At 51.9% G+C, this 14,624-nt stretch overlaps 4 protein-coding genes across 4 annotated transcripts; 2 read left to right on the top strand and 2 right to left on the bottom strand.

The window, feature by feature from the left end:
• Nucleotides 1-111: 111 nt before the first annotated feature.
• Nucleotides 112-2,381, top strand: I303_107449 (uncharacterized protein; the record flags this gene model as incomplete). The annotated part of the gene is made up of 5 exons (XM_065969591.1): nt 112-306; nt 360-509; nt 573-1,768; nt 1,839-2,052; nt 2,151-2,381. 5 exons carry the CDS (start codon nt 112-114, stop codon nt 2,379-2,381), a joined length of 1,986 nt encoding a protein of 661 aa, XP_065825663.1.
• A 216-nt stretch (nt 2,382-2,597) lies between these two features.
• On the bottom strand, nt 2,598-3,414 carry I303_107450 (uncharacterized protein; the record flags this gene model as incomplete). The annotated part of the gene is made up of 2 exons (XM_018410130.1): nt 2,598-2,806; nt 2,895-3,414. The coding sequence occupies 2 exons, from the start codon at nt 3,412-3,414 to the stop codon at nt 2,598-2,600; spliced, it is 729 nt and encodes a 242-aa protein (XP_018261133.1).
• A 261-nt stretch (nt 3,415-3,675) lies between these two features.
• Nucleotides 3,676-5,239, top strand: I303_107451 (uncharacterized protein; the record flags this gene model as incomplete). The annotated part of the gene is made up of 3 exons (XM_018410131.1): nt 3,676-4,443; nt 4,574-4,972; nt 5,099-5,239. The coding sequence occupies 3 exons, from the start codon at nt 3,676-3,678 to the stop codon at nt 5,237-5,239; spliced, it is 1,308 nt and encodes a 435-aa protein (XP_018261134.1).
• A 219-nt stretch (nt 5,240-5,458) lies between these two features.
• I303_107452 (uncharacterized protein) lies at nt 5,459-13,314 on the bottom strand (the record flags this gene model as incomplete). The annotated part of the gene is made up of 11 exons (XM_018410132.1): nt 5,459-5,642; nt 5,696-5,984; nt 6,035-6,633; nt 6,693-6,847; nt 6,896-7,086; nt 7,164-12,232; nt 12,279-12,518; nt 12,571-12,721; nt 12,772-13,003; nt 13,051-13,127; nt 13,185-13,314. 11 exons carry the CDS (start codon nt 13,312-13,314, stop codon nt 5,459-5,461), a joined length of 7,317 nt encoding a protein of 2,438 aa, XP_018261135.1.
• Nucleotides 13,315-14,624: the final 1,310 nt, after the last annotated feature.

The raw sequence follows: 14,624 nt of genomic DNA on the forward strand, positions 1-14,624 counted from the left end.
CAATTCACACGCGACTGACTTGATAAGTTGGATCAAGGTAAACAAACAAACCTTAGAGAGACGCATGATGCAATCCCAATATATGATAACAGTGATCGAATAGCAGACGAAATGAGCACAGCTCAAAGACAGCCTCTGGGGGTCTCAGGAGCTATCAACGTCAAGTCAAAGTCTACTCATGCCCCCACAAATGACGGAGAGAAACAGAAGAGATCGGCGGACGGAGTGGTCAAAGCGGGTTCGTCTCAAATATGGACTGTCGAACTTGAAGCGTCAAAAATGGAGGTGAAACGTCTGAAGAGAGAGGCAAGCGTTCTCCAGAGAAACATTGGCTTAGCTGCTGATACGAAATTGCATAGTTGGAAAATGCAAGAGCCAGGATACACAGACGGGAAGAAACGATCAAATCCCTCGAGAACAAACATGAAGAAACGACTGCCCGGCGTAATGCCGAGTTGCAGAAAAAGCTTCAACAGCTTGTCGAGAGCCATCATTCCTCCAAACATAAGGTGTGTATGATACCTCGCAACAAGTTGTGTGTGTGCATGGCTGACCTTTTTTGGGCGGGGCAGTACCAAGCGCAATTGTCTAATTTGCAATCCGAGAACACCGCCTTACAGCATACCATTTCCGAGAAAGATAAGGAGGTTGAACACCTACGAGACAAGCAGACAAGTGTGAACAAGGAGAAAGAAGATTTACAGAAGACGGTGAATACTCTTCAGACGGGTCAAGCTCATGACATCAGGAAAGAGATAAGGGAGTATGAAAATGAGAAGACCGAGTGGAAGATGGAGAAACATCGCTTAGAGAGGAATGTAGCGAGCCTGACTACAGAGTTAGAGCATCTCAAAGCCTCTCTCAATCGTACCGAGAAAATTGCGCAGAGGGAGGACGATTTGAGGAAAGCGAATCGAGCGCTGGAGAAGGAAATCTCCGCCCTGCGTGAGACAGCTCAAGAGGTCGATAAGCTTGAAGAGGAGAATGAGAGGCTGGTGAATTTACTCGTTTCGTGTAGTATACAGTATCGAATGCTGTACAAGAACTCGGTGCCGAGAGTGACGTATCAGCAATTGGAAGAGAAGCTCGCGCACTCTCGAATGAGTGTGATATCGGAGCGGAACAGAGCTAAGGTACTCCGAAGTACATTGGAGGCTCGAGAGTCGGAAAACCGAGAATTGAAAGAAAGACTGGAGACTTACAAGTGTGAGATAGAAACTCTGAGCGACACGATGACAAGTCTTCTGGAGGACCGACAACATCTCCGAGAGGAAGTCACCTCCATCACCGCGTTACATCCAGCTTCAGACATCATCAAACCTCTCAAGCCTCTGCCCCTGGTGGAAGGTCTAAAACTTGTACTCAATCACGCCGAATTATCCGAATCTCATTATCAGGCCCAGCTCACCGATCTCAGGGAGGAGCACTTCGACTTGATCAACGAGACCGAGCGAACGAAAGCGTCCTACGTGTCTACCGCCCAGAAACTTGATGATCTGCGCCAGTCCTTCGGCGAGCTAAAAACGGCTCATCGGGCTTTGGAAGTAGCCTATGCACCGTGTCAGCCAATGATCGATAATCTCCAAAACCTCCTTGCTGCGTCGGAAGCCCAGGTCGCGCAGCTGTCCACTGATTTGGCGGGCACCTCGGACGGATTGAGGAGATGCACGAAGCAGTCCAAGGAGGACAGAGAGGCTTTGAAGAAGGCCAACGAGGTTGTCATGCGAAGTAAGATGGCTGAGGAGGCTTTAGATGAGGAGGTGAAGCAGTGAGCACAGTCTATCTCCCTGTTACATAATCAGCTGTGTATAGTGGACTGACTGAGTTTCCGTGTGCAGCTTGCAAGAGGCATACACTTCTGCAGCGGGGTACGAAGAGCTCTACATGGACCTACAAGAGAGATATGAGCTGTTAGAGCACCGTGAAAAAGCGGCAGTGGATGAGGCTGAGAAGTTGGGATTGGAGAATGCCGAGTTGGCAGGTCATCAGAACGAGTATCAGAAGATCAATTATGTCGAAGGTGTACGGAGGGAGATGGTCCTTCTCAAGCAAGTGGGTAGCCCTACCGCAGCCTCCGATGATGTCTCCATCAGATCAAACTCGATGTTTCGAGGAAGCAAGAGCTGATCTGGCACGAATTGACGACGTAGGAATTGGCCGCAACGAGACATCTGTTGAATCTGGCGAATGACAGAGTCTTAAATCTTCAAGACGAAGTGCAGGCTTACACATCGATCGACCCGTCCGCAAATGCCCTGAGGTCAAGTATGAATGGGCTAACTTCTTCGAGGCTGAGGGTATCGAGGCGGCAGCCCGAGAATGGCCGGTTGACCGTACACAGGTCGAAGGGGAGGAGCGTCTCGGGTCCTGTGGTCAGGTAGGTAGCTTGATATGGTGTGTTGTCGTGCCGTGAGGGTTTTCGTCGGCGTCGTTCTTGACACGTACTTTTTTGGGTTATCAGATCAGGCGTATGTGTATGTGATATGATATGATGTATATTTGTATTCGTAGTTGTCATTCTACTGGGACATGCTTTGCTTTGTTACATCTAGCTCGATTCAGCTCTTAGCAAACACAGGGTTATGGTCTACAATATACTATATACGCTTCTTATCATCCATCCCCGAATTCTTGATCCTACTCCGCAGCTTGAATATCTTGTAGACCAACCATGCCCATCCACACCAAATCACCAAGGGAGTCACGAGCTCGACGAGGGGCTGATGCGAATGTTTCCCGGTAGGTATTATTATCTCGACCGGTGTCGGGTGGAGTATGGGCAGCGGTATCGGTATAGGCGAGGCTTCTAAGCTCACCCAGTGCAAAACAGATCAGCTCCATTCTTTGCGCAATCGTGCGATACTATATCCCAGAGAATAAGAATAATAGCTTACCTTCGTCGCAATACCATTCTCCTCTTAATACTCCTCCTCCGCCTCGTCCGTCTTCTTTCGGATCGGGAAAACGTATTATCCTCCTCCCATCTTCGGTGGGGTAGAGATACCGAGCATGTAAAGGTATATCCACGAATAACGAGTCTACTTCCGAGCTTCCTGCCGATGTACTGATGTTGGCGATGTCTAGGTCTAGTATCGTTTGATCAAGTATATCTATGTCATATCTCGCCGGCCGTTCGATGTCCACCTTGATCTTCCCCTTTCCTTTTCCCTCGATGTCAGCCCTTGAGAGACCAGAAGATAGGTGATATGAGGAGACAGCCGATCCGGCGGACTTGTCACTCAGCTCATCGGGATCAAGGAAGAGCTCGTCCGGTAATATCAACGAGAGTCTGGCTTGCAGGTCACACGGTGTGGGCAGTTGCGAGGTTGAGGGTGGGTGCAGGTGTACAGTGATTGTAGGGTGAAGGGATGGTGAGGAGAGGGATAGGTCGAGTCGTAGCGGTTGCAGAGACATGGCGTGGGATGGGGGAGTGCAGGTGATTCGATGTTGTGTGATGACGAAGATGACACTGAACAACGCAAATCAAGGTGGACGTGCAGTCGTTGTGATCCAGATTGCTTCCGTCGGAACTACCTTGAACCCAGCGGCAGCTATGTTGCAACGAAGACATATAACATCTATCATCGAGGTCCAACGTTGGAATCAATCATCTTTCCTCAATCGCCTGCCATTTACGCCTGCATCACACACACACACTGCAGAACATCACCCACAATGTCAGACTCAGAGGACGACTTCATGTCCGACAAATTCCTCGTCGATCCTTCCGCATCAACCTCGACTTCTTCCTCTTCGTCGAAGTCGAAACTAAAAGGCAAGACTTACAGCGAACAACGGAATATCGACCAGCTCAAATCGCTACGTCGGGGCCAAGCGAAGAACCAGATCCCTCTCAAACAGCTCGAAGAACAACGTCGGAAGGAAGGTCTCTCAAGAAGTCTCTTCGATCAGACCTCTTCGGGATTCACTTCTACCGGAGGGGGAGCGGGAGGAGGGGGTGGAGCAGCGTTGGGGATGATGCAGAAGATGGGTTGGAATATCGGTGAATCTCTAGGCAAGCGACGGTCTCCCCCGTCGTCTGCTATTCCACAATCAAGTGGTGTGGGAGGAGGTATAGGCTCATCCTCAATGACATCGAAACGACCGAAATTCCTCCCTGGTGATGAGAACGAGGAGGGGATTCCGAAACCAGATAGTCGTGTGGGTGTGGGCGTCGGGCGGACCGAACCTATTAGGATATCCATGTGGAACGGTCGACGTGGTATCGGTCAAGCCAGATCCGCTTCTCCTCCTCCATTGCCTGCGAATTTATCGGGCCGAGATCCAGACGCATTAGATAGTAAGAAACTGGCGAGGTTGACCCGGGAGACGGACGATTTCCGGACTAGGCAACGGAAAGAGTATGGCGAGAAGGAGAAGGAACGTAAAGGTCGAGCAGCAAGGGAGAAGCTCAGGTCGTTTGACCAGGAGAAGGGTGTGAAGGTGGGTACTTTCCGACTCCATTTGTTCCATCCAATCTGGTTCATCCTGGTTTGATAAGGATATGTTTGTCGTTTAACCAGACTCAAATAGTCAAATTATCATGCTGACACAATGGAGTCGATTCGCGCAGTTCCACCCTCTCCACATCATTCCATGGCTCCCCCTCGAAACGATCCCTCGCCCACTCCTGAAACTCGTATACCCCTCTCAAGCATTCTCCCCTTCTCCCCCTTCATCGCCCCGAGCGCAAGCAGCCCCCGTGGAGGGCTACGAGAAAGAGAGTAATCTCAGCGCAGCCGAGAGACTGAGGCGGCAAATGAGGGACGACATGTTATCGGAGAGTCGTGGGGAGGGCGACGGGGACAGCGATGACGAGGAGGGCTTAATGAGATTCGGCGTGATCAAAGAGGATGACGGTGATCTGCAAGAGGGTAAGAAGTTGCCAAGCACTGCTGAGATAGAGGACGAGTATGCAGGTGTACATTGGGAGGATCATGTGGATGGTGTCAAAAGGGTATTATCCATGGATGTGAGTTGTCGATGGCATTGTCAATATACCCCTTCCCCTAGTAGTCATTTCCCGCATGTCCTGTCTTCAACAGACCTCGCGGTGGCTGCCATTGAGTGGGGCGCATCGCTGACTCAACCGTTACAGCCCGAGACATACCTCCAATTCGTCATCGATCAACTCCGCACCGAACACCTGTTCTGTTTCTGGTGTTCGTACAAATACGCCTCATTCGACGAGATGGACGGTGTCGGTGGGTGTCCAGGTGTGGAGGAGGACGATCACTAGTTAACTATACATTGGAACCGTATGCATTTCAATTTCGTACTCGTACTCGTACGGTCTCAGAGCTAGGTATCATTCATCTACGTTAAAGGTTATATAAGAGGTAATGTGGACTCCGAGTGTCAAGTCAAACGAAACAAATGGGTGATATCGGTAAGTAAAGGGTGAAAAGGGAAAACATGAATTGTCCATAATGCGTTGTGAAGAAGCGTGAAACAATGACTACGGCTTCGACAATTGTTCTCTTCGGAAGAAGAAGGCGTATCCGATGACAATGATTATTTGACAGACCAGACAGAGCCAGAACTCCCAGTGTACGAATGGGTTGTTCTGCCCCGTCGACAAGTCCCAGATCGCCAAGTTGGGGAAGACATTTCCGGGTCCGACCTTGTCCGGGGCGGTTCCTCTGCGAAACGGGTGTCAGCTTGGCATAGATAACAAGGGGGAAACGCGACCCACCTGGCAAGCATGACGATGCAAGAACCCAGTAATTGTGCACCAGCCAACGTCGCACACACGTGCAATCGGGATAAGGTTTGAAGCAAGATCATACCCAACCCTACACCTTGGATGGCATCGAGAACACCCAACCAAAGCCACAGGCAGGTACCGATGTATGGCCCGGCGACTCCACCCCACGGAACGTAGAGACCCATACCGGATGTACCCCACCACATCTGGCACCATCGAGGGCAGCCGAGACCGATGGCGAAGACGGGCAAGAGCCACGAGTGGACCTTGGAGTATTCTAAGAATACAAGTTAGCACGTGTCAGGCGAAAGAAACGGAGGGACTCACTGATTAGGATACCCATGAACAGACCCCAGATACCGATGAAGAAGATGACGATCATCACCACCACAGCCCATCGAGCAACATCCGATGCGTTCCAGAGGTATTGCCAATTTCGACCGTATGGACCGGAAAGCCAGTAGTTTCGGAGGACTTCCGAGACCAAGAACCAGATGACCAATTTCCTTCGGAACAATGTCTTGAAGAAGTTGGGCACGTACGGCGGGATTTGTCGGTAGTACTCTGGCATGCCGGCCCACATGAGGTAAGCGAAGACGGCGGAGACAAAGGCGAGTGGCCAGGTGATGTATAAAATGATTCGAGATGGAACGTATTTGGCTGGATCGGTACCGTTCAAGGTGTATCCCCAGTACCACAGTGCTGATACCCAGATTTGTTGGAGACCTTGCACGATGCACGCTCGGGTCACCCATACTTCGGTGGCGGCACCGGCTTCTTCACCAAAGTTGAGACCGAAGAATAAGAAGCCCGCGGACGATGCGATGGCGTAGAACCAGGTTGCGACTCGGGTGATCGTGACTCTCGGGCCGAGGAGCGCGCCGTGCAGGGAGGGCAGACCGATGAGGAAGAACGCGACAGCGAAGCTGGCGGGGGGAGGGGGGAGGGTTAGCATGGGCTTTGAAGAACAACTTGGTTCACTTACGTTGCCCAAGGGAGAGACAGACACCAGACCGATGGCTTCATTCGGAACAAGGTGTACCAAGCGAGGGTAGCGACGACGAAGATTGAACAGATGATGTAGAGGTCGACTTCCTTTTGGACATTGGACCCACCGAGCAGACTCAGTTGGAAGGAGGTCTAAGGCAGGTTTTAGCGAAAGTCTCTCGTGATATGCTTTGGACTCACCGCAGACAGGAGCTGACCGAGCGAGATGATGATGGAGTACAGTGGCCACCCGGCGATCTGTCGACCCATGAAGATTTGCAATCGGGTCATTTGCACGTCGGATGGACCGTTCTCATCGTACATGTCACCGCCGCCACCGCCGTAGTTGTCCATGTGATCGTCGTGTCCGTGGCCAGAGTTCGAGTACGGCGCTATTATCGAGGAATCACGACGGTTATCTACAAGCGTCAGCGTCAGTAGTGGTCGAACTGAAAAGGGGGTTACGTACACTCCGGTCTGAACCCGTCGATCATGCTTGGTGCCCTGGAGTTGATGAACGAGTCTCTGGATGATCTCAACGACATGGCAGAGATCTTCTCCTTCTTGATCTCGTCGAAGAACGCTTTTTCACTCTTGATCAGGAACTTTTCGATACACAGGTCACCCTTGGAGTTGTCCGCGGACAGGTCACGTAGTTTCTGAACAAACGATTGAGCCACTTCACCATCGGAATCTGTAAAGGTGTCCATGGCCTTGTTGAGCGGTGAGGCACCCTTTTCATCGACGATGGAGGAGATCGAGTCGAACGAGGATACACGAGAATGCACGGTGAATGGTCGAGTGGGTGCGCCGGATGCATCGACGGAAGCTCGGTTGTCGAAGTAAGGGTCAGGGGCATTTCGTCCACCAGTGTTTCGTGCGAATTGCTTGTTTGCTGCGGCCAAGAAGTTGTCGTAGGACTGTGCGGCGGACTGATCACGAGTTCCAGAGGTGGCAGAGCCGACGACAGTGGTGTCACCGTGGTCCGAGCTTCCTTGGGAGGATGGTGCATCTTCGTCGTCGTAGCCGTAGAACTTGGGCTTACCACCCGCTTGCGATCGTCGTTTATCTTCGTAGTACAGTGGCGAGGCGTTGGGGTCTTCGTCGTAGAACGATTCGGCAGATTGCCGGTTGGCGTTCTTGTCGAATCGCTTGTGGTAGTTTGCGCCGCCAGCACCGAGTAAGCCGTTGTTGTTGGATGAAGCCATTGGGAGGTTGGGGTCGAAGTAACCGGAGTTGTCGCCGCCTGTGAGAGGCGAGTGACCTGGCATGGGGGAGTTGGGGGCGGTGGAATCTGGTGTAGCCGATCGACCCCATTCTCCACGAGCAAGCGAAGTGACTGAGCCATTATCACCGTGAGCGTAGAATCCACCGGCGGAGGAATCGACTTGATCGTAACCCCAAGCATGTTCTCCGGCAAGTTGTCGCGAGGTGGAGATACTTCGCTTTTGGAAGTCTTCCAACCGTTGACGCCATTCGACCACAGGGAAACGTTGGACAGCAGATCGGGCTCGCAAGATGGCACGTTCTTCCTCGGTGGACTTCAAGGCGAGTTTGATCGTCTTGGTCAACTGAGAAAGCATGTGCGCCGTGGCACTGGATTCGACAGGGAACCACCATCCGGGCATAAGACCAAGACCACCAAGACGAGCTCCGACACCTAAAGCACCCTTTCTACCGAATTCTACAGCGACCAAACCGAACGGCTCGTCTCGAGACGGGATCAGAGCAAAATCGGCACCACTGAACAGATAGGGGGGGAGCGAGGTGAATTCGGGTTTGGAGAAGACTCGGTCGGGGTACATTTCCATCAACCGGGCGAGTTTCTCAGCAGCGAATCGACCGTATAGATCAATAACAGGACCGACACAGATAAGTTGGATCTTGGGCTTCTTGTCGAGCAGACTTGGCATGACATCGGCAATAAGATCAACACCCTTTTGCTTGGACCATCGACCGACGAATACGAAGAGATCAGCATTGGGGTCTTGCTTGATACCGGCCCATTCTTGCGCCTGTCGTTTGAGCTCTGGTCGTTTCGCTTCGGCTTCGGTGTCGACTTCAATCTTGTCGACGGCGAGGGGTTGTTCGTCGAGAGCGGCAATATCGGTGGGATCGGGGTTGGGCAGGGAGTCAATGTTTCGCAGAGTCCAGAGCGCGGGGTATCGAGCCCACGATCGTTTACCGTATTTGTCGGATACACCGGCCACACCGACTGATTTCTGGTGATGCGAGATGAAACTGGCAGCGGCGTGGAGCAAGTTGAAGGTGTTACCGAACTGGACGTATTTGCTGCAGACTTCTTTGGGGATGTTGAACGCGGCGCACACTTCCTTCATCTCGTCTTTGGTACGAAGGGGCCATAGACCTTGGAACTCGGCGTTGTGCAGGGATAGACAGGTGGGTACGATCTGGGGGAGCAAGTACAGAGGAGCGAGAGCACCGTGATAATCGTTGATGTGGTAAATGTCGATGATGGGGTATCGTCGGATGGTCTCGGCGATCGCTTGATTCCATGTCGAGTAGAAGATGGCCGAGGAGAGATCGTCCATTCGTTGAGGGTATGGATCGGCTTTCGTTTGAGCTCTGAATACGGGACTGTCCAAGATGACGTAGGTGATGTTGTCGAGCTGATGGGTTTCCACTTCGATAAGGTACGGTTCGCCGAAGATGATGACCTCGATGGGCTCGGCGTATTCACCTTGCGGGTATTCGAGATCTTGCACTTTGGGGACCACCCAAATGAGGTCGACATCGCTCATTGCTTTACCCATGAGGGTGGACATCACACCGAGACCACCGATCTTGACTTTGAGTTTCCAATCGATGATCTCGTATTCCAGGGTGGCGATGAGGACCTTTCTTCGTTTGTTCTGGTCCTCGGGCCAGCCGATGATCTTGTGAGGTACCTTGGATCCCTTTTCGTTGAGTGCGACGATACCGCCCTTTTCATTGAGTTCGCCCTTCTTCTCGCCGTGTCCGCCGACGATGGGGAAGTAGGACGTCTCTTTGGCACCCTTGGACGGTTTGAGACCCCACTTGTTGACCTTGATGGAGTAGAAAGAGTATCTGAAAGCGAGGGCAGCGGCGAAAGCGGTGATGGCGGGGATTACGAGCAGCAGGACAAAGGCGACGGTGGTGACGGTCTCGGTACCAATAGGTTCTGTACTCCATTCACCGGTCTTGTCGTTGACGTAGAGGTTCCATGCGAGATGTGGTGCAGGTGGGACCGACATGTTCAGGTAATTGGCGGTTTGGGAATTGGGTGGGAATCTATCAATGACACCGTCGCCGTCTACATCGCCGTAGAAGTAATCATCGTAGGACCAGATGTTGAGCTGGATATACGAAGGCCAGGCAGCCATGATCGGCATTCGCCAGGTGTGGTCGCTTTCGAGTTTCAAGTGGGCAGAAGCTCCGAGATCATAACCCCATGTGTTGAAAGCACCTCGTGCGAGTATCTGGGGGTAGTAACGTTTGTAGTTTTCCTTCCAATTGGCGTCGGCGTGGACCTGGTGATTCGATGAACCAGCGATGGCACTGTAGTATTGGACGATGACGTGATCGCCGTCCCACCAGATGTCTTTGGCTTTGAACATGGTGGCGTTGAGGGTGGTGGTGGCTTCATAGTTTGCCCATGGAGACCAGGATTGGCCGAAATCAGCGGAATATCGGAACATGTCGGCACCAGGAGCAGCGTGCGTCACGGTGTAGGTGTCGCCGGAGGTGGTGAAGATGTTGCTGTTGTAGTCGGCTTCTTCGGGGTAGACCATGGGGTTGTCGGTACCACCGATTCGGACGAGGAAGTGGGTTGGTGCGCCGGTGTAAAGGTTGTTCTGCTGAGTGGAGACGTTGCCGACGGTGATCTCGTAAATACCATCAGCGGCGTTTTCGATCTGACCGGTCCATCGCCAAGCACCGGGGGCAACGGAGACGAGGTAGGGTGTCTCTCTGCTTCCGGTGTCGATGGTGTTACAGTCACCTTGGGAGAGTGTCGCGGTGGAAGTGGCTGATCCGACGGATTGTTTGGAGATGGACATTTGGCTTCGAAGACTGGCGCAATCCATTTCAGTGTCGAATTCGATGGCGATGTCAAAGTTGCCGCCGTTGGTGGATGCGGCTCTGTAATCGTGACCGGGGGAGAACTTGGTCACCGCGGGAGGTGCTTGCTTCCATTGACCGATGGGGACGAGCGCCTTGTACTCGAACGGTTGGAGCGTGATCTTGGGCAGACATCCTCGCCATGGGGCTTCATCGTTGGCGTAGAAGGGATCAAGAGAGTCTTCGAGGTCGTACGTTTCGTAAGGGTAAAGCAGGTTTCGAACGGTGTTGCCGGACTGAAAAGGGGAGGAGATCCAGTTGGTGGTCTTACAGTCAAACTCGTAATCCTTGGTGTAGTTCTCATTGGTGTAGATGAGCCAGACGGCCTGTTCAAGGGTACCGTTGGTGGTGAAAGGACCTTTACCTTGCTGTTCGGCGAGAGGTGCTCGAGTGACGGTCCACATGCCCAATTCGGTCTGCGTTTGGTTAGAACCGGGAAGTTGGATAAAGTTTGTCCAGTTACCTCGCGTGACTAAACCGAAACCGTCCTGGAGGGAAGGGAACTCGGTACGCAGCCAAAACATGTTTCGAATACCCCGGAATGGCTCGGCGGTGGCATCGAAGTGATCGAGGGAGTTCCAGTCATCTTCACAACCGGTCAACACTTTGTCGTACGGCATGTTATAGTATTGCGAGGAACCAAGTTTGTAACAACCGTGTCGCTTCCAGGCTTGATTGGAGACCATTGACTGACGACCATACAGATAATTGCTCGCCGAGTTGTCCAACAAGTAGAACGCCTGTTCCTCACCATACCAACCGAGGGGAATACCAGGCATCAACAAGTTGGCGACGAATTGACCGAGCTGCTGTCGCTCAGTACCATTGGTGAGACCTGGCCATCGGAAGACGTCTTGGTTTCCTGTCCCGTACATGTGTCTGGGGTCGAACTCGTTGGTTTGGGAGTTGAGGAACTCGTTCGATCGGACCATTTGATTCCACGCGGTGACAAAGTTGACGTCGACATCGTAAGCCACTTGCAAGTTACCATCCATTCCGAGGAAACGACACAAGGATCGGTAGATGGAATAGTGGAATGCGGCGGAGTCGAGGGCGATTTGGCCCTGGTCTCGCAGGAAGTACTGGTTTTGATCTTGGGTCATGTTGACGGCGGAGTCGAAGTCGGGAGGTAGGTTGGTGCTGGTTCTTCCTCGACCGATGTAGACGGCTCCGAAAGAGTCACCACCGGTGATTTCTCCGGGAATGAAGAAGTTGTTCTTTCCTACAGCCGCGGCGCATTCTTTTGTGTGGTTTGACCAGGAGGCGAGGGCGTCGACCGTGACTTGGGTGGCTTTGTCGATACGGATACCGTCTACGTCGAGAGCTTGGATGGTGAGACAACTGAAGACTTTGATTTTGTCCATGGTTTGGGGCCGCCATTCTCTGAGACGATCTTGCACGGAGGCGAATTTGGCAAGTTGTCGCTGCCAGTCGGGGCTAAGGCAGGGTTAGCGTTGGTCTAGCGAAGTCAGACGGAACTCACAAAACACCAAACGCCTCGATGTCTCCGTACTGATCGAAATCACTCGCATAACAACCGGTCTTTCCGGGGTCATAAATCGACCCGTCGTCTTCGTAGAAGGTGGGGTAGGTGCACGAGTCGTTGTAGGTGTTCTCGAACTTGAAATCGGGGTATTCTTGGAAACCCCAGGGAGCATAGTCGGGCAACTTCCACTGAGCCTTGTGCTCGTCGAGCGAGAACGGCGTGGACACGTTGAGGTAGCTGGATGGTGGGCGGGTTAGTTCACTCAGAGCGGGGGAAGGGCCCGACTCACCCCTCGAAACCGAGCAAATCTCCCATAGTTCCCACGGTGAAATCCAAGATCATGTACATCCCTCTTGCGTGCATCTCGTCGATGAGTTTGACCCAGTCGTCGAGCGTTCCGTAATGCGGATCAAGCAGTGAGAAGTCGATGGCAGAGTAACCTGGGCAAATCGTCAGGATGGATCAAGCGGACGGAAGAGGAGAAACCCACCATCCGCCTGCCAAGGCATGTTCAGGAAATTGGTACCGGCGATGTAGATCGCTTTGTAACCCATTGACTGCAGATAATCCAATCCTCGAGCATCCATCAGACCTTGGGCGTCTCCACCAGAACGCAGCTGGGTCTCCTTGATATCATACTCGTATTTCAGTCCGTAAAAATCATTGTTGTCCGGTGCACCGTCGATCCATTTGTCCAGCAGTAACGTGTACGTGGGCAGTGACTGCGCGGTGTCAGCAAATAACGAGGAACAGAAGGGGAGGGGCTCACCCGCCAGTTGTCCGGTGAAGGCGTATATGTCTTGTTCGATCGTTCAGTGGAATATTGCAATACATCATCGGCAGCAGCTAACAACTCCGACAATTAGTTCCGCAGGTAACGTTGACAGCGAAAAAAGAACCCACCTTGGTTCTTGTTGATATTCCACGGGTCTAGCGTTTCGTTATATGGCAGAGCCGTCACATACAGCGCCGTGGCCAAGAGCGTGAGGAGCAGCGATATCGGTGATATCGATGAGCGTCGTGAGGGGGGCATGATGAGAAAATTGTATTTTTCGTGAGGTCGTGAAAAAGAAGTTGTTACAGTTTTGAGGGGGATAGACCCCTTGTGGGGGTGAGAGAAAAAGGCGTTGGAGTCCACCGAAACCTTGCTTGGCTCGATGAGATGGTCGTTACTAGGTGAGAGAGAAAAAGGTGCTGGATCCGAGCGAGCAGCGATGTGATCCCAATTGAGGCGCGCTGGTTGGTGCTCTCTTCTTATCCTCTTTGTTCTTCAACGAGATGTGACTTCTCTGCGTGTCGGTCAGTCAGAAGGGTCGTAACGATGGTGGTGATAGTGACGATGAGGAGATGAGAAATATATAATTGTCAAAGTGTAATGTGTGGATGTATGAATGGTTGTCTTGCCTGTAAGGACGTCCGTCGTTTGTATGGTGCGCTGTTACTTCTGATCCCGACTGGCCGAGCGCGCGGTGCTACACCGTACAGCTTACAACTCCGATCGCACTGTGGCACACAACGCGAGATCACTGCAGTGAAAAATCCTTTCCTTTTGTCTCTTCCATGTCTCTCCTTGTTTACCGTGTTTTGACTTTTTAAAGGTTACCCTGATTTCCCACCTTGTCCTGATTTTTCACATTTATTGCAGTGTGATACCCTTAACATATCCCGAGAAGCTTTGGACGCGTGTATAGAGGGAAATGCCGGATGACGAGAGAAGTGACGGTGAGGCTGGTTCCAGGGTTTCACCAAGAACCGGTTTCAAGGCGATGCACCAGTACAAGAGGTCGTGTTTCGTTAGTACGATATTACGAACGCAAGATTCCGGTGCTCCGTCATCGTCTTTTGGCTATGCAGTGATTTGTGTGAGAGTGCTAGTCGTGTATGTATGCAGACATGTGTACTCCCGGACGAGATCTGCTTGATTTGCATGCACTGATAAGATCACCTGTGAGGATATACAGGTCCTGTGAAGTTCTTAATGCAGGTATGTAATCAACTCAAGATCAATCAAGAAAGAGATGCGACTAGCAAGCATTTGCGCCTTCCCGAGAAGAATGTTCTTATGCTCGTTTCGGTAAACTTCTCAAGATGGTTTCGGTAATGCGTACTCCCTCTCTATGGGTACGGAATAAATTACGATGATGTAAACGGACTACTAATTCCGATTCAGCCTGGATTCGATCTGGTAAATGTTGCGTAAGCTCAAGCTGCCAAATAGGCATTTTGCAGCTGTCAAGTCAATCGTGCGTTGTGGCACCTGTCAGACATCAGTGAACACTCGGCATACTGACAGAATTAAGATCGCTACTGGAGGACCCACGAAAGACACAGCAGATGGTCTCT

This window comes from Kwoniella dejecticola, chromosome 9 (genome assembly GCF_000512565.2).
Source record: "Kwoniella dejecticola CBS 10117 chromosome 9, complete sequence".
NCBI classification, from domain to species: domain Eukaryota; kingdom Fungi; phylum Basidiomycota; class Tremellomycetes; order Tremellales; family Cryptococcaceae; genus Kwoniella; species Kwoniella dejecticola.